This window comes from Erinaceus europaeus, chromosome 1 (genome assembly GCF_950295315.1).
Source record: "Erinaceus europaeus chromosome 1, mEriEur2.1, whole genome shotgun sequence".
Taxonomy (NCBI): domain Eukaryota; kingdom Metazoa; phylum Chordata; class Mammalia; order Eulipotyphla; family Erinaceidae; genus Erinaceus; species Erinaceus europaeus.
Window position 1 is genome coordinate 123,175,255 of NC_080162.1, and position 26,066 is coordinate 123,201,320.

Genomic DNA, 26,066 nt, shown 5'->3' on the forward strand with positions numbered 1-26,066 from the left:
TCTTGATCAAATTGATGGGGTTTACAGTTAATAATATCATATACTTTCTCCATATTTGGGAGCTACTCTCTTACCTGATTCAGCTTTCTAGTCCTTTTTCCAACTATGAAACCATATCCCCAGACAATTACCTGGGTCCACCTGCATATTAGATGTCAGGACCAGGCAAAAACTAATAAAGTCATGGCCCCCTTGGAATATACCAAAAATAGACCTACTAGCTTTTTCTAAAACGGATACCCCAAATCCTCATCTGAAATATTCTTGCCTTTAGGTTCATGACTAGGCAACAATTTGTTCTGCATTATATCTTAACTCTTTTCAGCCACCAGGTTGCAGGTGATACCATAATGCCAACCTGACTTCCCTGGGCAGGTGACCCCACCATGTGTTTTGGAGCCCTGCCTCCCCAGATCCCTGCCCCACTAGGGAAAGATAGAAACAGCAGAGAAGCAATTACAGAAGCTAGACCTTCCACCTTCTTCACCCCATAATGATCCTGGGTGTATACTCCCAGAGGGATAAAGAATAGGAAAGCTATCAAGGGAAGGGATGGGATATGGAGTTCTGGTGGTGGGAATTGTGTAGAATTTTACCCCTCTTACCCTATAGTCTTGTCAATCTTTCCATTTTATAAATAAAAATTATATATATAAAGACATTGTATACTAAATTCAAGTACATATGAAATGTATCCTGAGTGAAATCACAAGACAATTTTCTTGTTTATATAAACTGCCAGTAATCATTTATTTTTACAGGTGATACTATATATCACTCTGAATAACTTTGGCAGATATTTATTTTAAATATAGAATATTTCAACTTTCTGCAATGAAAAGACTAACTCAGTTATAAAATATCCCTTAATCTTTAGTGGGAAATCTGTCTAAAATTTGGTGGCCTGGGAAGTAGCACAGTAAAGAGAATTGAACTGGGTCGGGGTAGATAGCACAATGGTTAGGCAAAGAGACTCTTGTGCCTGAGGCTCTATAGTCCCAGGTTCAATTCCTCAAACCACCATGTCCCAGAGCTGAGCAGTGCTCTGGTAAAAAAAAAAAAAAAAAAAAAGAAAGAAATACAAAGAAAGAATTAAAAAATTGAACTTAAAAATATGAGGTCCTGAACTCAATCTCTGGCAGACAGCATGTGCCAAATTGATGGTTCATCCTCTGTCTCTAGTTAACAAATACTTCAACTTTTTTTTAAATTCAGTCACTTGGTAAGTATTTACTAAGTACTTATTATGTGCTGGTTAGAAAAGATGTCTGTATATGGTCAGAAGACAGTGACAGGGAGCATCTTTGAAAGTTAAAACTTAAGGGGGTCAGGAGGTTGTGCAGCAGGTTAAGTGCACATGGTGCAAAGCGCAAGGACCAACATAAGGATCCTGGCTCCCCACATACAGGGGGTTTGCTTCACAAGTGGTGAAGCAGGTCTTCAGGTGTCTATTTTTCCCTCCCTTTCTCTGTCTTCCCATCCTCTCTCCATTTCTCTCTGTCCTATCCAACAAGGACAGCAATAATAATAACAACAACAATAAACAACAAGGACAAAAAAGGGAAAAATAGCCTCCAGGAGCAGTGGATTCAAGTTCAGGCACTGAACCCCAGCAATAACCCTGGAAGCCAAAAAAAAAAAATTAATTAGTAAGATTCCAGTGAAGAGAGGAACTGAAGAGTTAGTAAAGATGACAGACATCATCGAATATTGTATTAGCTACCTTTTTGATCTCTTTAAATCAAAAGAACCTAGGAGTTCAACCTGTTATAATATTTAACAAAGACTCAAATTCAGAGCTGGAACGAAATCCTACAGTATATTTTTAAGACCTGTAGATACATACTTCTGAATTGACCTTGGGCAGGCTTGCTTTCTTTGTCTTTATTGAATGCAATAATTTGAACAGTGTAATTCTGGTCTGGCATAAGACCTTGAATAATGGCTTTGGTTGCAGTATTCTGGAGATTCAACTGGTTGGTCTTTCCACCTGTAATAAAACAGAAAGGTAAATTAGCTCTAGGAAATAGGTTAACTATATGCAAAAGAAATTTTATTAGCCAAAAAAAAAAAAAAGAAATTTTATTAGCCAGTAAGCATGATTTGACAAAGTGGAGATATTTAAAATATATTATGGTGCATATGTAAATAGCATTTAATTTTAATATAGCTTTCATTTTCATTTCTGGATTGTACACTTTGCATTAAACAGTATAAATTAGATTAAAACATATTCACAAGACTTTCATCAGAATACCCTACTGCATTTATGTACTAAGGATAAGATCGGAGAGAAATACTAAAGAGCATCTTTATAGTAATCAAGGGTAAGATTTATTAAGCATTATATGGCAGCCACTACCCTAAATGTGTTATTCAATCCACACAATCAGTTGTTTCCATATTTATTATGCACAGCAATAATAAATAAAAAATCTGGGAGTCTTTAAATTTCAGATGCTGACTCAGTACATGGAGGGCAGGACCACCTTAAATAATATTTTATTCATTCCGTCAGAAGTGCTGGCCACCCAGATATATTGTCTTTTGTAAGCAACAAATAGCATCCTATATTTTCATTTACCTATGTGGAAAAAGTTTATATGACTCTAGAAAATAAAGCTGATTGTCTTTACCTGAAGCTGGAGTCACAAGAAGTTTGTAGCCACCAAATTTCCCTCTTGGAGCCTTCCATGAAATCTGTATACTATCATGAGATATTACATTGTATCTTAACCTAGTGGGTGGAGACACTAAAAAGGAAAAAATAAAATTCAATTAATTGCTAGAACATCTAAGCTTCTATTTGTTAAAATGAAAAGGCACTAAGCAGGGAATCCTGGGATTCCCACAGACATGATGGGCCTAGATCTCTGACAGATCCCTCTCTCCACTGTCACTGGTCATTTCTACCAGAAACAACAAAGTGGAACCCTCTTGTGGGTCTCTACCTCAATGTGGATCAACAATGGTAGGGACTGCCCCATTCTCCAAAGAGAAATTGAGTCAACATAGTCTGCCACTAGAGAAAGATGTGTCCTGAAATTAGTACAGCCTAGCATGTTCCTACCCATGACCACAGAATGCGAACTCAGACCTACAGGGATGCAGGTTATACAAGCTCCTGCACTGAATATAGGCCCCAGATCAGATCAATGGGCTTACAGTTAAAAATATTTGTACACTTTTCCCATTTTTCCCCCATATTTGGGAGCTACTTTCTTCCCTGATCCATCTTTCTAGTCCTATGTCCAACTCTGACACCATCTTTGGTCCACCTGCATGTTAGCTGTTGGGCTCAGGCAAAAATCAGTAAAGTCACAGGCTTGGAATATACCTTGGAATATACCTAACATAGACTTCCCAGCTTTTTCCAAAATGGTGACCCCAAATCTCATCTGCTATATTCTTGTCTTTAGGTTCCTTATTATTTAACTTTTTTTCTGATTTATATCTTAGTGCTTTTCAGCCACCAAGTTGCAGATGCTACTATGAAGCCAACCTGACTTCCCTGGGCAGACAACCTCACCAATGCATCCTGGAACCCCACCTCTCCAGAGCCCTACCCCACTAGAGAAAGATAGAAATAAGCTGAGAGTATGGATCCACCTGCCAACGTCCATGTCTAGCAGAGAAGCAGTTATAGAACTCAGACCTTCCATCTTTTGCACCCCAAAGTTATCCTGTTGCTCTCCAAGGGATAAAGAACAGGAAAGCTATCAAGGGAGGTGATGGGATACGGAGCTCTGATGGTGGTAACTGTGGAATTGTACCACTCTTATCCTATGGTCTTGTCAATATTTTCATCATATATATATATATATATATGATATATATATATATATATATTTATATATATGATGAATAGAGAAAATTCTAATGGAGGAGAGGGGATATTGAACTTTGGTGGTGGGAGTTGTATGGAATTGCACCCCTCTTATCCCACAATCTTGTCGATCATTGTTAAATCAATAAATTGAATGTAAAAATGAAAAGGCAAAGTAGTGCAAGCAATATATGTAACATTTCATCAACCTCAAAATTTGTTCTTTATAAAAACTTGTTAATGAACTGATCACTGTGCAAAATAACACAAGCTCAAGAGCATTTTTCTTTTTTCCCCTTTCCTTTCCTTTCCTTTCCTTTCCTTTCCTTTCCTTTCCTTTCCTTTCCTTTCCTTTCCTTTCTTTTTCTTTTTTTCTCTTTTGCCCCCAGGGTTATTGTTGGGGCTTGGTGCTAGCACTACAAATACACCGCTCCCAGAGGCCATTTTTTTTCTCTTTCTTTCTTTCTTTCTTTCTTTGTTCTTTCTTTCTTTCTTTCTTTCTTTCTTTCTTTCTAATTTTCATTAGATAGGACAGAGAAAAATTGAGAGAGGATGGGGAGATAGAGAGAAAAACTCCTGCAGACCTGCTTCACCACTTGCGAAGTAGATCCCCTGCAGATGGGGAACGGAGGCTTGAACCGCAGTCCTTGACTCTTGCTAATATGTGAACTTAACCAGGTGTGCCACCACCTGCCCAAAGCATTTGTTTCTTACTTAAAGGATAAGCATTTGTTAATGGTACTGATCTTATACCAAAAAAAAAAAAAAAACTGGGTTAGAATTTAATTTGCTAGTTTGATAATTAAAGCCAATTTCATAAAATACTTTCACTTACTATGAGGACAAAATTTTCTACATGGATCACGTAAGATTTTACCCTCAACACCGGTGGAAACTGTTTTTATCTTCAGGACTTTAATAATGCATATTTTATGACATGTTAATTTAAGAAGTAGACTATGAATGTACTATGGTAATAAGATTTTCATTTAAAAATCATTTGAGAAATAAATCTTCTAGGACCCAAATTCAAAAGGATCAGATAAAAGATAATTATAAACTTTGATTCATTCTTCAAGTATAGCAGATTCATACCTGACAGAAAGACACAGAACACAATCATGAATCATCTCAGTTTATTTCATTTTTTTCTGATAGTTCATAAAACCAGGCATATCTTTTAATACTTTTGTCTAAATCACTGAAACTACAAAGTACCTTTTTGAACCCTACCATCAATGTTCCAGAAATTCAAAAGAAAAACTGTAGTAAGACTTTTACTATGTAATAGGCTGAAGAGATAGCATATTGGTTATGCAAAATGACTTTTCTGCTTAGGCTTCAAAGTCCGAGGTATAATTTCGTCACACCAACCATAAGCCAGAGATGAGTAGTGCTTTGGTGAAAAGTGATAATAACAAAATAAATAAGTAAATAATAAAATATTAAAAAAAAATTGACAGTGCCCAGTATTAATTTTTCATGTAACATTACAAAGAGTTAGGACATTATGTTTATTTCCACTTCCTTTTTTTAAAATATTTTTTTAATATTTATTTATTTATTTGATACCAAAAGCTGATAGGGACAGAACAAAAAAGGAAAACTACAGACCAATATCTCTGATGAACATAGATGCCAAAATATTAAACAAGATCTTGGCCAACCGGATACAGCAACATATCAAAAAGATTGTTCATCACGACCAAGTGGTATTCATCACAGGAATGCAAGGCTGGTTCAACATTCATAAGTCAATCAATGTCATTCACCACATCAATAAAAGCAAAGCCAAAAATCACATGATTATCTCAATAGATGCAGAGAAAGCCTTTGACAAAATCCAACACCCATTCATGCTCAAAACTCTACAAAAAATGGGAATAGATGGGATATTCCTCAAGATAGTGGAGTCTATATATAGCAAACCTACAGCCAACATCATACTCAATGGACAGACGCTGAAAGTATTCCTCCTCAAATCGGGGACTAGACAGGGCTGTCCACTGTCACCGTTACTCTTCAACATAGTATTAGAAGTTCTTGCCATAGCACTCAGGCAAAAGAAAGGAGTCAAAGGAATACAGATTGGAAGGGAAGAAGTCAAGCTCTCACTATTTGCAGATGATATGATAGTGTACATAGAAACACCCAAAGAATCCAGCAGAAAACAATTAGAAGTTATTAGGCAATATAGCAAGGTATCAGGCTACAAAATCAATGTAGAAAAATCAGTGGCATTTCGTTATGCAAACACTAACTTTGAAGAAGAAGACATCCAGAAATCACTCCCATTTACTGTTTCAGCAAAATCAATCAAATACCTAGGAATAAAGTTGACCAAAGAAGTGAAAGACTTATATACTGAAAACTATGAGTCGCTACTCAAGGAAATAGAAACTGATACCAAGAAATGGAAAGATATCCCATGCTCATGGATTGGAAGAATAAATATCATCAAAATGAATATTCTCCCCAGAGGCATATACAAATTTAATGCAATACCCATCAAAGTTCCACCAAGCTTCTTTAAGAGAATAGAACAAACACTACAATCATTTATCTGGAACCTGAAAACACCTAGAATTGCCAAAACCATCTTGAGGAAAAGAAACAGAAATGGAGGCATCACATTCCCAGACCTTAAACTATATTATAAAGCCATCATCATCAAAACAGCATGGTACTGGAACAAAAATAGGCACACAGACCAGTGGAACAGAATTGAAAGCCCAGAAATAAATCCCCACACCTATGGACATCTAATCTTTGATAAGGGGGCCCAAAGGATTAAATGGAAAAAGGAGGCTCTCTTCAATAAATGGTACTGGGAAAACTGGGTTGTAACATGCAGAAGAATGAAATTGAACCACTTTATCTCACCAGAAACAAAAATCAACTCCAAATGGATCAAAGACCTAGATGTCAGACCAGAAACAATCAAATACTTAGAGGAAAACATTGGTAAAACACTTTCCCACATACACCTCAAGGACATCTTTGATGAATCAAACCCAATTGCAAGGAAGACTAAAGCAAAAACAAACCAATGGGACTACATCAAATTGAAAAGCTTCTGCACATCCAAAGAAACTATTAAACAAACAGAGAGACCCCTCACAGAATGAGAGAAGATCTTCACATGCCATACATCAGACAAGAAACTGATCACCAAAATATGTAAAGAGCACAGCAAACTTAGCACCAAAAAAGCAAATTACCTCAACCAAAAATGGGCAGAGGATATGAACAACACATTCACCTCAGAGGAGATCCAAAAGGCTAACAAACATGAAAAACTGCTCTAGGTCACTGATTGTCAGAGAAATGCAAATTAAGACAACACTAAGATATCACCTCACTCCTGTAAGAATGGCATACATCAAAAAGGACAGCAGCAACAAACACTAGAGAGGCTGTGGGGACAGAGGAACCCTTTTACATTGCTGGTGGGAATGTAAATTGGTAGAGCCTCTGTGGAGAGCAGTCTGGAAAACTCTCACAAGGCTAGACATAGACCTTCCATGTGATCCAGTAATTCCTCTCCTGGGATTATACCCCAAGGACTCCATAACACCCAACCAAAAAGATGTGTGTACTCCTATGTTCATAGCAGCACAATTCATAATAGCTAAAACCTGGAAGCAGCCCAGGTGCCCAACAACAGATGAGTGGCTGAGAAAGCTGTGGTATATATACACAATGGAATACTATGCAGCTATCAAGAACAATGAACCCACCTTCTCTGACCCATCTTGGACGGAGCTAGAAGGAATTATGTTAAGTGAGCTAAGTCAGAAAGATAAAGATGAGTATGGGATGATCCCACTCATCAACAGAAGTTGACTAAGAAGATCTGAAAGGGAAACTAAAAGCAGGACCTGACCAAATTGTAAGTAGGGCACCAAAGTAAAAACCCTGTGGTGAGGGGTAGACATGCAGCTTCCTGGGCCAGTGGGGGGTGGGAGTGGGTGGGAGGGATGGGTCACAGTCTTTTGGTTGTGGGAATGGTGTTTATGTACACTCCTAGTAAAATGTAGTCATATAAATCACTAGTTAATTAATATGAGAGGGGGAAAATTAATTGTATGTCTCGAAGTTTTTCAAAACACAAACTGAATCTTTTCAATATATAGGCTGTGTAATTGATATGCAGACTCTCTCAAAAGCCTAGACCAAGTAGATCAGAAGCAATCAATAGCAAAGCTATATACAAGATACTGGGTACTGTACAGCAAACCCTAACAAAAGGACTTTTCAAAGTTAACCCAATTACCAAATAATGTGATGATAACATTAACTATCGATTTTCTTTTTGAACCCTAAGACAGCAGGAACCTCACATCTCCACTATAGAGCCTCTACTTCCCCCAGTCCTGGAACCCTTGGATAGGGCCCACTTTCCTATATGCCTCTCCCAATCCATATCAAATAATATTGCATCTGCCGATCACAACCTAACCAACACAACGATTGCCACCTCAACATGCTTCACTTCAGACTGTGTCCAGAGACTTCACATGTGGAATGACAACCCTTCAGCTTCATTACTCAGGTGAGACCTTTCCTTTCATAGTATACTCTAATTCCATCTCAGGTGGTTCACTTTCTAACAAAGTCCCAAAACCTAGATATACACCAGTTTCTGTGAGAGAGAGCATATGTTCACACGTATCGGTAAACTACTACAAAATATATACCTGAAAGCAGAAGTACACTAGAGTTTGCAGTGAGTACCCCCCTAACACTTCTTTCCACTATTCCAAGCTTTGGGTCCATGATTGCTCAACAATTTGTTTGGCTTCGTATGTTAACTCTCTTTTCAGTCACCGGGTTCCAGATGTCATCAGGATGCTGGCCAGGCTTCCCTAGACTGAAGACCCCACCAATGTGTCCTGGAGCTCAGCTTCCCCAGAGACACACCCTACCAGGGAAAGAGAGAGGCAGACTGGGAGTATGGACCGACCAGTCAACGCCCATGTTCAGTGGGGAAGCAATTACAGAAGCCAGACCTTCTACCTTCTGCAACCCACAATGACCCTGGGTCCATGCTCCCAGAGGAATAGATAATGGGAAAGCTATCAGGGGAGGGGGTGGGATATGGAGATTGGGTTGTGGGAATTGTGTGGAATTGTACCCCTCCTACCCTATGGTTTTGTTAATTGTTCCTTTCTTAAATAAAAAATTAAAAAAATAAAATTGACAGTGCCCAGTATTAATTTTTCACGTAGCATTATAAAGAGTTAGGACATTTTGTTTATTTCCACTTCCTTTTTTTAAAATATTTTTTTAATATTTATTTATTTATTTCCTTTTTGTTGCCCTTGTTTTTATTGTTGTAATTATTGTTGATGTTGTTGATAGGGCAGAGAGAAATGGAGAGCAGGGGAAGACAGAGAGGGGGAAGAGAAAGACACCTGCAGAGCTGCTTCACCGCTTGTGAAGCGACTCAGGTGCAGGTGGGGAGCCGGGAGCTCAAACCAGCATCCTTATGCCAGTCCTTGTGCTTTGCGCCAAGTGCACTTAACCCGCAGCGCTACTGCCTGACTCCCTTATTTCCACTTCTTAAACAATCTAAAGTAAGTGGTTTCTTTTCCATAGTCTCATGGTCTATCTATACAGGATAGGTGACAACTCTAGGATAGTAGACACAACATGACAGTTGGTCAGTAGTTTTGTTCCCCTGTACTTCATCTAATAATTGATTTCAAACGCTCATTGAATCCTCACACAAATGTAACACGATATTGATTTTAAAAATAAAGTAAACCGGGAGTCAGGCGATAGCGCAGCGGGTTAAGTTCAGGTGGTGCAAAGCGCAAGGACCAGCATAAGGATCCCGGTTCAAGCCCTGGCTCCCCACCTGCAGAGGAATCCCTTCACAAGAGGTGAAGTAGGTCTGCAGGTATCTATCTTTCCCTCCCCCTCTCTGTCTTCCCCACCTCTCTCCATTTCTCTCTGTCCTATCCAACAATTACATCAATAACAACGACAATAATAACTACAACAAGGGCAACAAAAGGGAATAAATAAATAAATAAATAAAATAAGGTAAACCAGGAGAAACCGAGGCATGCCCAAACTCACACACTGATGAACAACACCTTTTGATTCCAAAGAAAATGCTGTTTCATTGGGAGATCATGCATATTACACCACCCTTCACTGAGCTAGATGAACAAGTAACTTAACTCCTTTACAAATTTTCCATTTAATCTAAAATCAGTCAGTACTAAACAACACAATTTTAGCATGGTATTCTCTTTTTAGGGGTGTTTTACTACCTCTTAGTAGACAACACTACCCACTAACACAAGAAATTAGCTTCCCATTCTCAATATGAAGAATGAAAGAGGGAGTTGGGCGGGAGCGCAGCGGCTTAAGCGCACTTGGCGCAAAGCGCAAGGACCACAGTAAGGATCCCGGTTCAAGCCCTGGATCCCCACCTGCAGGGGAGTCGCTTCACAAATGGAGAAGTAGTTCTCCAGGTGTCTTTCTCTTCCTCTGTCTTCCCTTCCTCTCTCCATTTCTCTCTGTCCTATCCAACAACGACGACATCAATAACAACAATAATAACTACAAGGGCACCAAAAGGGAATAAATAAATATTTTTTTAACTCCTTAAAAAATAAAGATCCCAGTTCGATCCCCCAGCCCCCACCTGCGGGGGGGGGGCTGTCGCTTCACCGTCTGTAGGTGTCTTTCTCTCCCTCTCTCTGTCTATCCCTCCTCTCTTGACTTCTCTCTGTCTTATCCAACAACAATGACAGCAATAACAACAATAATAATAACAACAATGATAAACAAGATCAACAAAAAGGAAGAAAGAAAAGTTTCACTTCCTTCTTTCAAGGGAAAGCAGGGTTTTATCATAAGAATAACTATACTGAAATAAGATGGCTAAAACTAAAATTTGAATAGACAAAGCAATTGTTAGTATTTTATTCAACCTGAAATCTGGGGAGGAAAACCTAGCTGTAGATAACTTATTTGTAAATAGGTCCTTATTGTTTATAGAATAAAATTAAAACAAGACTTTAAATTTTAAGGGGTCAGGTGCTGGTGCACCTGGTTAAGTGTTCACATTAGAGTGTACAAGGTCCCAGGTTCAAACCCCTGGTCCCTAACTGCAAGAGAAAAGCTTCATGAATGGTGAAGCAGGGCTGCAAGGTTTTTTCTGTCTTTGTCCCTCTCTATTTCCTTCTCCCCTCTCAATTCTCTGTCTCTGTCCAGTAACAAATTTAATAAAATACTTAAAAAAAAACAACTGAATTTAGAAAAAAGACTTAGTTTGTGAGTCAAATCTATCCAGCAGGCTGGTAGATACTGTTGTTAGAACTCACAGTTGTTTTGCATGAATGAATGCACAGGTGAAAGAAAGGCAGCGTGCCTCAGAACTACCAGGTGGAAAAGGATACAGGCTTCAGTCAAGACAGTTCTGAGAACATAGACTGATTCTGTCAGTACTGAAGTGTTTTGGCATCTCAAGGTAAGCAAAGAAGTTAACAGCATTCAGGATTCCAAGGTTAAAGATTAGAAATCTTTACAGCATTTTCTACACAGGATGCTTTCTTTTTTCCAAGATATGGTGTGAATTTATAGTCTGCAATATTTCTCTAGTTAATAGCTGACTTTCTAAATCTCTCTCTCTAAAAAAAAAAAAAAAGAGGAACAGAATAATACTGACCAATGCTCTTACAAGTCTTGCTTAGACAATACCAATGGTTTTCTAAAAATAACCACATTCACCAGTATTCAAATCTTTAGCAAATTATGTGATTCAAAAAATGAATCTTATTACATCTGCTAGCAAAAAGTAACACTACCATTTTGCTTTTATCACAGACCATCTCACATTCATTAAAAGAAAACTTTGGTTGTACACAAAGTGCACATTTCCTTTTTTGGCTTGGGTGGGGACAGCACAGACAAAAAGATGAAACATTGGTCGCTAGCATCACATATGCCAGGATAAAGCTCTGGTACCCCCCCATTGTTCTTATATATTCATTTTTAATTTTATTTTTACTTATTGTCACTGAGTTACTGCTCCCTCTGGCCATTATTTCCTTCTCCCTTCTCCTTTCCTTTCCTTCCCTTTCTTTTCCCTCCCCACTTTCCCCCTTCCCTTCCTTACCTTTCTTTTCCTTTTTCTCTTCTTCCTACTTTATGTGATAGGACACAGAGAAATTATGAGGGAGGGAGTAAGAGAGAGAGAGAGACAGAGACAGAGACGCCTGTAGATCTGCTTCATTGTTCATGAAACATACCTCCTTACAGGTAGGGAGTAAGGGGGCTTGAACTTAGGTCCTTTTGCATGTGATGTGTGTATTCAACCAAGTACACCACTGCCCCCCCCCATCAGTTTATGGTGGCACAAGGGATTGAACCTGGACTTCAGAGTCTCAGGCAAGAGAGTCTATTTGCACGATCATTATGCTAGCTACCCCTGCCCCCCTTTCTTATAAATTAATTAATTAGTTAATTAGCTAAGTAATTAAAAAAGAAAGATTGGGGCCATGTGGTGTAGCACCTGCTTGAGTGCACATGTTAGAGTGCAAAACGGCCCAGGTTCAAGTCCATCCCTGCAGGGGAGAATCTTCACAAGTGGTGAAGCAATGCTGTAGGTGTCTGTCTCTCTCCCTACCTCCCCCTTTCCTCCCAATGTCTATCTGTCTCTGTCAAGTAAATAAATAAATAAAAATTTAATAATATATTTTTTAAAAGAAATAGGTTTAATGCTACACTTTTGGACTTCAAAGTTATCTCCTTCTGTCCCTCCCTCCCATTTCTCTCCTTCTTCCTTCCTTCCTTCCTTCCTTCCTTCCTTCCTTCCTTCCTTTCTTCCTCCTTCCTCCCTTCTGTCTTTCCTTCTTCCTTGCTTCCTCCCTCCCTCCCTTCCCTCCTTGATTCCTTCCTTTCTCCCTTCCTTCCTTCCTTCCTTCCTTTCTTCCTTCCTTCCCCTGTATGGAAGGTAGTTGGGCTTATGCTAAGGAAGGGGAGCCAGATTAACAGAAGTACTGTAAGTAAGTGTAGTGGAGACATAATTGTTATTATTTCATGGAACAAAAATGCATGTGTTTAATACCAGACCCATGATTTTTCCTTACTTAAGTAAAAATAAAGTCATACTCATACACTTAATTTCTAGTAATATTATATATGTTTGCATTCACTGTACTTAAAAGTTCACTTGTGTCAGTTAAGACCCTAATCTTTCTTTGAAAGAGAAAAATCAGGTGTGGTTTTTGGCACACACCAAAATTCAAAGCAAGTTACCAAGATCATCCTGTAAATGGTAAAGCTTCCCATACTGAGCAGGGTGTCAAACGTCACAGTGTAGAATGTGAACTTCATTCCCTAGGACTGAAAAGGAACCACTTGTATTTCTTCCTATTGCAGGGGTAAACTTATTACTCAAAATATAATGGAATTTTTATTTTGTTTTTTTTTTTCCAAAGGGAAGACTTTATTTATTGTTATTTATTTATTGCTAGAGCACTGCTGTTCTCTGGTTTATGGTAGTGCTAGGGACTAAACCTGAGATCATGGAAATCTTTTTGCATAACCGTTGTACTAGTTCCCCAGCCCAGAGATTAAATCTCATGATATAAAAACAAACGTTCATGACTCTTTAGTCACTATCAAGCCACCCCATCAGCTGGGGCCCTAGTCTGGGAGTCCTGAGATTCCCAAACAGACACAGTGGGCCTAGACCTCAAATAAATCCCTCTCCCCATTGTTACCGGTCATCTCTATCAGGAGCAACAAAACAGACCCCTTTGTGGATCTCCATAGGACCTTGCCCTCAACTTGGATCAACAACAGTAGAGATTGTTCCATCCTCCAAAGGGAGAATGGACAACATACTCTATGCTACACCTGAGGAAGAAGGGTCCTAATATTAGGACATCCTACTAATGACCACAGACTGTGAGCTCAGATCTATAGGGATGCAGAGGTCACATAGGCTCCTAAGCTGAATATGGGCCTCAGGTCACATCAAATCGATGGGATTTATAGTCAACAATATTTATACCCCTTTCCCATATTTGGGAGCTACTCTCTTCCCTGATCCAGCTTTCTGGTCCTTTTCCCAGTCATGATATCATCTCCCCAGACAATAAGATCCACCTGCATATCAGATTTCAGGCTCAGGGGAAAAAAAAAAAACTTGTATAGCCACAGGCCCTTTGAAATATAACTAAAATATGTCTACTAGCTATCTACAAAATAGAGACCCCCTCTCCCCAACTCTTGATCTGCACTACTCCAGCCTTTAGGTTCATAATTAGTCAATAACTTGTTTGGCTTTATATGTTACCTCTTTTTTTTTTTCATTTTTATTTATAAAAAGGAAACATTGACTATACCATAGGATAAGAGGAGTACAACTCCACACAGTTCCCACCACCAGAACTCTGTATCCCATCCCCTGCCCTGATAGCTTTCCTATTCTTTAACCCTCTGGGAGTATGGACCCAAGGTCATTGTGGGATGCAGAAGGTGGAAGGTCTGGCTTCTGTAATTGCTTCTCTGCTGAACATGGGCAGTGACTGGTCAATCCATACTCCCAGCCTGTCTCTCTCTTTCCCTAGTGGGGAAGGGCTCTGGGGAAGCGGAGCTCCAGGACACATTGGTGGGGTTGTCTGTCCAGGGAAGTCTGGTCGACATCATGTAGCATCAGGAGCCTGGTGACTGAAAAGAGAGTTAACATACAAAGCCAGGCAAACTGTTGAACAATCATGGACCTAAGGGCTGGAATAGTGCAGATGAAGAGTTGGGGGTCCTCCATTTTGTAGATAACTAGTAGGCATATTTTAGTTTATTTCAAAGGGCCTGTGGCTATACTAGTTTTTTTTTTTTTTTCCTTTTTCTTTTTGCCCCTGAGCCTGAAATCTGATATACCAGTGGATCCAAGTTATTGTCTGGGGAGATGATATCATGGCTGGGAAAAAGACCAGAAAGCTGGATCAGGGAAGAAAGTAGCTCCTAATATGGGAAAGGGGTATAAATATTGTTAACTGTAAATCCCATTGATTTGATGTGATCTGGGGCCCATAATTAGCTTAGGAGCCTATGTGACCTCTGCATCCCTCTAGATTCGAGCTCACATTCTGTGGTCATGAGTAGGAACATTCCAAGCTGCACCAGTATCAGGACCCATCTTCCTTAGGTGTAGCATAGAGTATGTTGTCTATCTTCCCTTTGAGGATGAAACATTCTCTACCATTGTTGATCCAAGTTGAGAGCAAGGTGCTATGGGGGCCCACAAAGGGGTCTATTGTGTTGTTCCTGATAGAAGTGACCGGTAACAATGGAGAGAGGGATTTATTTGAGGTCTAGGCCCATCATGTCTGTTTGGGAATCTCAGGACTCCTCCGTGACTAGAGCCCCAGCTGATGGGGTGGCTTGCTAGTGACTAAAGAATCATTGTTAAAGTATGCCTTGCTTTGATAAGGTTATCTTTGGAGTGAGTGAGAGAACTGTAATAGAAAGTAGCTGAGGAGGGTATCTAAGTCTAAGTAGACCACCAGGTTCCAGATGATAGCATGATGCCAACTAGACTTCCCTGGACAGACAACCCACCAATGTGTCCTGGAGCTCTGCTTCCCCAGAACCCCACCCCACTAGGGAAAGAGAGAGGCAGGCTGGGAATATGGATTGACTTGTCAACACCCATGTTCAGCAGGGAAGCAATTACAGAAGCCAGACCTTCCACCTTCTACATCCCACAATGACCTTGGGTCCATATTCCCAGAGGGTTAAAGAATAGAAAAGCTATCAGGGCAGGGGATGGGATACAGAGTTCTGGTGGTAGGAATTGTGTGGAGTTGTACCCCTCTTATCCTATGGCAGTCAGTGTTCGTTCATTGAAACCTCACTACAATTACATAGAAATTTTTATTTTACAATATGGCTATTATATTATCATATACAAAAGGAGTGACTCTGTACCTTTTCTTTTTTTTTTATTTAAGAAAGGATTAATTAACAAAACCATAGGGTAGGAGGGGTACAATTCCACACAATTCCCACAACCCAATCTCCATATCCCACTCCCTCCCCTGATAGCTTTCCCATTCTCTGTCCCTCTAAGAGCATGGACCCAGGGTCATTGTGGGTTGCAGAAGGTAGAAGGTCTGGCTTCTGTAATTGCTTCCCCACTGAACATGGGTGTTGACTGGTCGGTCCATACTCCCAGTCTGCCTCTCTCTTTCCCTAGTAGGGTGGGTCTCTGGGGAAGCTGAGCTCCAGGACACATTGGTGGGGTCTTCAGTCTAGGGAAGCCTGGCCAGCATCCTGATGACATCTGGAACCTGGTGACTGAAAAGAGAGTTAACATACAAAGCCAAACAAATTGTTGAGCAATCATGGACCCAAAGCTTGGAATAATGGAGAGAAGTGTTAGGGGGGTACTCACTGCAAACTCTAGTGTACTTCTGCTTTCAGGTATATATTTTGTAGTAGTTTACCGATACGTGTGAACATATGCTCTCTCTCACAGAAACTGGTGTATATCTAGGTTTTGGGACTTTGTTAGAAAGTGAACCACCTGAGATGGAATTAGAGTATACTATGAAAGGAAAGGTCTCACCTGAGTAATGAAGCTGAAGGGTTGTCATTCCACACGTGAAGTCTCTGGACACAGTCTGAAGTGAAGCATGTTGAGGTGGTAATCATTGTGTTGGTTAGGTTGTGATCGGCAGATGCAATATTATTTGATATGGATTGGGAGAGGCATATGGGAAAGTGGGCCCTATCCAAGGGTTCCAGGACTGGGGGAAGTAGAGGCTCTATAGTGGAGATGTGAGGTTCCTGCTGTCTTAGGGTTCAAAAAGAAAATCGATAGTTAATGTTATCATCACATTATTTGGTAATTGGGTTAACTTTGAAAAGTCCTTTTGTTAGGGTTTGCTGTACAGTACCCAGTATCTTGTATATAGCTTTGCTATTGATTGCTTCTGATCTACTTGGTCTAGGCTTTTGAGAGAGTCTGCATATCAATTACACAGCCTATATATTGAAAAGATTCAGTTTGTGTTTTGAAAAACTTTGAGACATACAATTAATTTCCCCCCTCTCATATTAATTAACTAGTGATTTATATGACTACATTTTACTAGGAGTGTACATAAACACCATTCCCACCACTAAAAGACTGTGACCCATCCCTCCCACCCACTCCCACCCCCCACTGGCCCAGGAAGCTGCATGTCTACCCCTCACCACAGGGTTTTTACTTTGGTGCCCTACTTACAATTTGGTCAGGTCCTGCTTTTAGTTTCCCTTTCAGATCTTCTTAGTCAACTTCTGTTGATGAGTGGGATCATACCATACTCATCTTTATCTTTCTGACTTAGCTCACTTAACATAATTCCTTCTAGCTCTGTCCAAGATGGGTCAGAGAAGGTGGGTTCATTGTTCTTGATAGCTGCATAGTATTCCAATGTGTATATATAGCACAGCTTTCTCAGCCACTCATCTGTTGTTGAGCACCTGGGTTGCTTCCAGGTTTTAGCTATTATGAATTGTGCTGCTATGAACATAGGAGTACACACCTCTTTTTGGTTGGATGTTATGGACTCTGTACCTTTTCAACTCACCTGAAATCTAGCAGTTTTAATAGCAACCTACATAGATATATATATATTTTTATATATATATTTTAATATTTATTTTATTTATTTATTCCCTTTTGTTGCCCTTGTTATTTTATTGTTGTAGTTATTATTGTTGTTGTCGTTATTGGATAGGACAGAGAGAAATGGAGAGAGGAGGGGAAGACAGAGAGGAGGAGAGAAAGATAGACACCTGCAGACCTGCTTCACCGCCTGTAAAGCGACTCCCCTGCAGGTGGGGAGCCGGGGTTCGAACCGGGATCCTTATGCCGGTCCTTGTGCTTTGCGCCACCTGCGCTTAACCCGCTGCGCTACAGCCCGACTCCCCCTACATAGATATTTATTTCTAATGAAATGTTTTCAATATCCTTAAATTTTTGAAGCTTTTAAAAAATTACTTTATTGAGGGGCTAATAGTTTACAGTATACTTGTTGGCACTTGGGTAAAATTTCTCATTCACCAAGTCTACCATTCTGAAAGGAGTCTCTCTGTTTTGAAACTATACTATAGGGCTATTATAATCAAAATTTGCTGTCTACAGCCATACCACCTTGTACACGGCTGATCTCATCTGATCTTGAAAAATAGACACAATGACCAGTGGAATAGAAATGAGAGTCCAGAAATCAGCACCCACACCTACAGACACCAAATTTTTTTTTTATTAAATGGAGAAAGGAGAGTCTCTTCAACAAATGGTGTTGGAAAACTTGGGTTGAAACATGAGAAAAATGAAACTGGACCACTACATTGCACCACACACAAAAGTAAACTCCAATAGGATCAAGGCTTTGGATGCTTGACCAGAAATCATCAACTATTTGGAGTAAAACATAGGCAGAACTCTTTTTGATCTAAGTTTCAAAGTCATCTCCAATCAGTTAAGTTTAATCACAAAGAAAACAAAAATAAAAATAAACCAATGGAATTACATCAAATTGAACAGTGTCTGCACTGCAAAAGAAACCACTCTTTTAAAATGAGGAACACTGAAGTAGAGACCTTCTGCTATTCACAACTCATAATTGCCTCCTCTCTTCCTTTTCTAGCAGGCTGCTGGTTTTCTTCTCAGGAACAACCCTCCCCCGCTGCGTGGGGCTATGGCCATGTCTTCAATCAGCCATCATGAACTGGCTCAGGGATAAAAAAAAAGTTACTCAAACTAAGTCATGAAAAATCCCCTAAGAATTTAAGACTTGTATTCAGTGATGGGGGGATGGAAAACAGTGCTAGTCATTTCATTTCAATAGCATGGTCCCCTCAAGAAAATGAGTCACTAGTTCTGAAACCTACATTGCATTCTAAAATTCGTATACTCGGAGCTGGGTGGTGGCACACCTGGTTGAGCGCACACATTATAATGCACAAGGACCCAGGTTCAAGTCCCCAGTCCCCACCTACAGGGGGAAAGCTTCACAGGTGGTAACGTAGTGATGCAGGTATCTCTCTGTCTCTCTTCCTCTCTATCTCCCCCTCCCTCTAGATTTATGGCCATCTCTATCCAATAAATATAGTAAAAATAAAATTTTAAAAAATAAATAAAATTCCTATACTCTTCAAAATCTCATTATGTAACTTGTACTTTCATTAGATGGACTACTTCATTACCTGCTAAAAAATACTTTTTGGGGGATGGGGTTTACATTCCCTAAACGGTTTTTCTCTTACTTAATACAAAATGCATCTGACTTACTGAGCTCAGGCAGTTGGGCAATGACTGTTTTCTCTTTCCAAACATAGTTTCAACAATTGCTAAGCTATGGAAAAGCCTAATATATGTATTACATAGAAGATCTTCTTGAGATTGTTTTTAGGGGGGCAGGCAGTGGTACACCTGGTGAAGTGAACACAGTACTGAGGTTGAGGACCTGCACAAGGACCCAAGTTTGAGCCCTCGCTTCCCACCTGCGGGGGAGGGGGGTACTTGTGAAGTGTCTGAAGCAGGTCTGCAGGTGTCTATCTTTCTCTTTCCCTCTCCTCTCAGTTCCTCTTTGTCCTGTTCAGTAAAAACAAACAAACAAACAAAAAAACCTACCAGGAGCAGTGGATTCATAGTACAAAACTACAAATCCACTGCTCCTGGTGACTGGTTTTTTTCCCATGTTTATTGGATAGGACAGAGAGAAATTGAGAAGGGAGGGAAATTGAGACAGAGAGAAATTGAGAGAGGGAGAGAGAAAAATAGACACCTGCAGACCTGCTTTACCCCTTGTGAAGTGACTCCATGCAGGTGGGGTGCTAGACGCTCCAACCAGATCCTTGAGCAGGTCCTTGTGCTTCATACTATGTGTGCTTAACCACCTGCCACTGCCTGGTCCCCAATTGTTTTTATTTAATTAGAGAGAAAACCAGAGTATCATTCATATGAGGTATTAGGGTTCAAATGAAAAACTTCATGTTTGTCCTTTGTTCTACAAATGAACCACCTCCCAAGTCACACATAATTGGTTTTTGTTTGTTTGTTTGTTTATTGTTGATTTACAAGACAGTAGTCACAAGATACATTTTCACATCTTACCAGGTAGGTGTCATACAACCACAGTTAAACTGTCATCTCTCTTTACCATAGATGACTATTCTCAGCCCCCTTCTTATCCCCCACCCATAAACCATCTTTAAATAGAGAAGCATTTGTCACATTTTTTCTAAGAGATCTTAAAAAGTAAAAAAACAAAAATGTACAATCTTAAATGTTTTTACATTTAATGTATAAAAATTGTAATAGTGATTTATAGAATTCTAAGATAACAGGGGTATAATATTCCATACTATTCCTATCACCAGGGTTCTGTGTCCCCCATGCCCTTCAGTGAAACTGTATAGTTCTCCCAAGGTCACAAATATGAGTTGGATATTTATTTAAATCAATCTATCTGCATATATATCCATATTTATTTACTTCTATGGCCCTGCTTTCATTTCCTTTCTAAGTCACATCTACACCTATTACTACTTCCCTGTGACTTTCCTTTCTACTCTCCTCTCTCATATAAGTGAGCAGTGGCTGACTTCTCCCAGTATTTTCCAGATTCTCTTCCCTTTCAGTGACTATATATGATTTCTGGTGGCAAAAGCTTTAGGGCCAAGTGGAACTGGGGTTCAGAGTCCTCTGGTAACCTCAGCTATTTTTTTTTCCAATTAAATGCATTACTCAAATGTCCAATACATAGGTGAAATTAAAATTTAAGAGATTTATAGTGTGACTTGTTAGAAGGTTTTTTCTATTTGCATAGAACATACTGTGTTAAAACTTGATGATAAATTTTAAAGATGCTGAAAGCAGCAGTATGGGAAATATCTGCAACTTCCAAGTGCATCTGAAAACAGCAAAAATGTTTTCAAAAACTATTAACATAGAGGTCTTTATAAAGTTAAATCTAGCACCCAATGAAAAGCTCCAGTTTTATGTGCTTTGAGGTTTTCAAATGAGTTACTTTACTTTTAATGGTCCCTTCTAACCAACTAAAACCAAATACAAATTTATTACAAAATTTGAGAAAGTATTGGTGTTGCTTTTCTGTCATGTTGTACACTTTTCACTTATAGCCAATGCAACAATTTTTTATTCTGTTTTTCAATTTAATTAACAAATTCTCCAGGTATAATAGTCATTTTAAAAAAACAAGGGAAAAACAGTTAATCAATTCAATGAACATTTATATTATTTAGAAAGGGAAAATCCTCCACAAAGAATTATTTGTAGAGACTAAATTGTAGAACACATTCCACTGATGACTACTCTGCATACCTTTTAATATTGACTATATGAGTTTCCTATAGTTTCTGTAACAAATAAATAAATAATAACAATTTTAGAAAGAGTAAACTGTTTAGCCAATTGTTGCAAAACTACTATGCTTAGTTACTGGTGAAATTATAATCTGCATCAAAATTCCAGCACATTTCCACAGTGTAGACACTTGATAAAACTGAGTACAAAGAACATGTGACTTGCTTTGAATCATAATTGGGTAAATTAACCCCTATTAGGATATAGAATATTAAAATTGTAACTAGAAGGAAGATGACTAGCATCCTAGACCTTAGTGATTACACTATAGTTTTCCATTACCTTGCCCCTGGACAATGGTGCAAAAATGAATAACTGCCCAAAAAGCTGGAATCAGCCAGTATTGCATCTTGTACTGAGAAATCATCTCATTCCTTGATTTTCACATGGGATGTATCAGCAGTCCTGGAAACAGAAAACAAGGAGATATTTTTAAGAATAAAAACAAATTATATGGTAGTCATTAAAGACTGCTAAATGCACCAAAATAGATAAGTATTGGCTGGAAGTAATACATTCCTCAGGGCATTTTATATTTCACTCCAAGATATAAACAAGGTTTTTGAGATGTTATAAATAGAAGAATAATTTAAAGCATTTAGAAAAGAATTTCAGAAGATATTTAATGATACTTTTGTAAGGTCTAAATTACACAGTACATTTTCTAAATTGAAATCACATGCTATATGAGAGCCTTACATTACCTACAAAGTAGATATATATCAACCCTTCTTCTAGTGACCAATAAAAATATGAAAATCCATTCTGTACTAATATTACATAGTTCTTCTTCTAGCGCATAGTAATGAACAGTATTAACACAAAAGATATGTGGGGCTGGGTGGTGGTGCCCCTGGTTCAGTGCACATGTTACAGTGCACAAGGACCCAGGTTTGTGTCCCCATTCCCAACTGCAAAAGGAAAGCTTTGTGAGTGGTGAAGCAGTGTTGCAGGTGTCTCTGTCTCTCTCCCTCTCTATCATACCCTTCCCTCTTGATTTCTGGCTGTCTATATCCAATAAATAAATAAAGATTTTTAAAAAAAATGTTGGGTGGGGGTAGATAGCATAATGGTTATGCAAAGAGACTCCTTTGCCTGAGGCTCCAGAGTCCCAGGTTTAATCCCTTACACCATAAACCAGAGCTGAGCAGTACTCTGGTAAAAAAAAAAGAAAAAAAAGTGTCTTGTTGTATAGCTTTCAATAGAGAGTATAAAGCTGGTCCAACATGTATTAATTAGTTATCAGTGAAAAAGAAAGCATGCTAAGTTTTAATGTTAACTATATTATTAGTTTAACTTTTAGAAATTGAACTGGAATTGGCATATTGCACCAAAGTAAAAGACTCTGGAGTGGGTGGGTGGTTGTATTGTTATATGGAAAACTGGGAAATGTTATGCATGTACAAACTATTGTATTTACTGTCGAATATAAAAAATTAATTCCCCAATAAAGACATTTTTTAAAAAAACATTTTTTCTAGAGATATGTAGCTTTTCCTAATACTTAAAGCTAAATAATTTTTTCCCACATGTCTCAAAAAAAGGCACTATAATTTATTCACCATGACACTGAAGTCTATGAGTAAAAACTATTCTAAGTACTTTCTGCATTTGTGACTATCCATAGTTGTCATAATATCTTCAGTTATCTCAATTAAACAAACTTAACTAGTCATGTGATTGGCTGACAGACAAGGAAAATGAGATTCAAAGTTCCCTAAGTCACACAGCTCGTGAAGTCTGGCTCCAGAACCAGATCTTAACTTACATACATGATGAGATGTGGTAGAAGGATTTTAGGAAAACATTTCTGTAGTACCTTTTTTAGTTTTAAAATATGCTTTCCTGCTTTGATTAAAAATATACTATTCTAACTGTTGAAAATTAGAAAATACAAGAAAGCACACAAAAATAGTATGGGATTCTTTTGTTTGTTTTTTTAGATTTTGAAACATCACTTTATTTATTTTTTTTCCATCACAGGAGCGTTAAGAGTCCATGCAGACTTTTTGAGATAAACAGAAATAGAGACAGAAAAACAGAGAAGGATACCATGGCACCAAAACTGACCCAGAATGATGGGGCCAGGCTTAAACATGAGTCATGCACATATCAAAGCAGACACCTTCCTAGATGAGGACCTTAAAATCTTGATGTCAACCTATAGTGTTAGATATATATTTAATATCATGGTCAATGACCATGTGGCATTCTGCCATATGTGTGTATATTGTATAGATATGTGGACATGACATCTGTAATGTACACACACATTTATCTGCATGTGAACAGAAATGCAAGTTTTTAAGATAACATCTCTACTAAGATGTTATCTTAAAAACTTTTGCAAGCGGTGAAGCAAGTCTGCAGGTGTCTTCCTCTCCCTCTCTGTCTTCCCCCCCTCTTGATTTCTCTCTGTCCAATCCAACAACAACAATAACAACAAGGGCAACAAAATGGGAAAAAAAAGCCTCCAGGAACAGTGGATTTGTGGTGCAGGCACTGAGTCCTAGCAATAACACTGGAGACAGAAAAAAAAAAAAAGCTTTTCTCTCTCTCTCTCTCTCTCTTTTATTTTTGTTAAGATAACAGATGTATAATTCCATACAGTTTCCACCACCAAATTTCCATGTCCCATTCCCTCCACTGGAGAAGACTTTTTGCTATTCTTCCTTGAATATTTTCTGATGACATTAATTGTCAAAATATATATGTCAATGTCACAAGTTATTAGTTGTTTGTATGTGAAAATTGAATTTATTTCCAAATTTCCTCTGTGTGTGTGTGTGTGTGTGTGTGTGTGTGGTGTGTGTATAACATACCACACTGGAAGTTAATCTGCATTCCACAATATAAACAAACAAACCAACAATGCTGCTCTAGTTTTGACAATTGAAAGAAACTGAGCATTACTTATTAAGAAAAAAATTGTAGTCATAGTCTATCATTAAATTCTTTTTTTCTGTGTGACTTATTTTAAATTAACATGAGTAATGGCATATTGAGAGAAGTGGAATTTTAGTTTTCCCAAGGTTTTCTGCCAAATGTCCAAATTTTTGGACGGTAAAACAGGGACAAGGAAAATACAAATTTCTGTTAAAGTGCCATGAGATAGTTTAACATTTACCAAAATGTGAATGTTTAATTCGTTGAAACTCTGGTCAAATATCCACACAAAACAAATAACTGGGCTTTTTTTTTTTTGGGGGGGGGAGGCATGTTTACAATATTATATTAGAAATGACTATGTAGCTCCAAGTTCAAAAAGCAAATATCCAGTTTGGGGAAAGTTAATATTTAGTGCCAAGTTTTCTTTAAAATAAAAAAAAAAATGTGTCACATTTTTGCAATCAGTCTTAAAAGTATCCCTACTAAGATAGTTTTCACTCTTCTACTTCCTTATTTATTGAAACCCATGTAACAGTGAAGTTTAACAAGGAAAAAAAGAAGCCCTGTATGCAGACAGCTTTATCAGTTTTTGAAAATATTTATTCTAAAGTTTTTATAAACCATTCATACAAATACTTGCACAGACTTGCACATACTATGCCCTATAACCTTCCATAATGTTCTGTTCAATTAGTGCTGACTTACCAAAAGGACATAAACTTCAAATTATGGCCAGCTATCTGACATAACAGGCCCTGAGAGAGATTATCTATAGTGACAGACATTAACTCTGACAAGCCTTTGAGGATCCCACAAGTAACCAAAGATCTCTACTTGATACTTAGGGAGAAACAATACTTCATTTTATATAATTCTTATGCTTAGTGATCCTCCACATTTTATTGAGAAGCTCATAAGAAGTCCCAGGTTGAGTCCAACCTGGACCAAAACTGAGTGATACCCTGGTGTGTGTATGCTGTCTTGGTGTGTGTCTAGGATCTCTCTCTCATAAAATTAAGAAGTAAAACTATTAAGAAAAGGCAAGAGGGGGGCAGGTGGTGGTGCACCTGGTTGAGTGCACAAGTTACAATGTGCAAGGACCTGGGTTCATACCCCCAGTCCTCACCTGCAGGGAGAAAGCTTCACAAGTGGTGAAACAGGGCTACAGGTGTCTGTCTGTCTCTCTCCCTCTCCATCTCCCCTTCCCTCTCAGTTTCGTCTGTTTTTATCCAATAAATAAATAAAGATAATAAAAAAATTTTTTTAAAGGGAAAGAAAAACTCAGGAGCAAATATACATTAAGGCCAAATGAAATTAGTATGGATAAGAAAAAGAACATGGTAACAAGAGCAACAAAAGGGAATAAATAAATATAAAAAAAAAAGAAAGAAAGAAAAAGAACATGGGCAAGAGACTGGCATATTTTAACGATGACTCTTTAGTCACTATCAGGCCATTCCATCAGCTGGGGCCCTAATCGGGGAGTCCCGAGATTTCCAAACAGACATGATGGGCCTAGACCTCAAATAAAACCCTCTCTCCGTTGTTACCGGTCACTTCTATCAGGAACAACAAAATAGACCCCTTTATAGACCCCCATAGGACTTTACCCTCAACTTGGATCAACAATGGTAGAGAATGTTCCATCCTCCAAAGGGAGGCTGGGCAACATACTCTATGCTACACCTGAGGAAGATGGGTCCATATTTGGGCAGCTTGGAATGTTCCTACTCATGACCACAGAATGTGAGCTCAGATATACAGGGATGCAGAGATCACATAAGCTCCTAAGCTAATTATGGGCCCCAGATCACATCAAGTCGATGGGATTTACAGTCAACAATATTTATACCCCTTTCCCATATTAGGAAGCTACTCTCTTCCCTGATCCAGCTTTCTGGTCCTTTTCCCAGCCATGATATCATCTCCCCAGACAAT

At 38.6% G+C, this 26,066-nt stretch overlaps 1 protein-coding gene across 5 annotated transcripts in view; it reads right to left on the bottom strand.

Moving 5' to 3' along the window:
* COL14A1 (collagen type XIV alpha 1 chain) overlaps window positions 1-26,066 on the bottom strand; it is a 243,560-nt gene that overhangs the window by 194,168 nt on the left and 23,326 nt on the right. For all 5 annotated transcript variants that reach the window (XM_060195648.1, XM_060195647.1, XM_060195649.1 and 2 more), the window contains 3 exons: window positions 21,522-21,644; window positions 2,637-2,753; window positions 1,847-1,990 (listed from right to left, as the gene is read on the bottom strand). In XM_060195648.1, coding sequence (XP_060051631.1) covers window positions 1,847-1,990; window positions 2,637-2,753; window positions 21,522-21,606 — 346 coding nt within the window. In that variant the 5' untranslated portion in view covers window positions 21,607-21,644. The remainder of the gene's footprint in view (window positions 1-1,846; window positions 1,991-2,636; window positions 2,754-21,521; window positions 21,645-26,066) is intronic.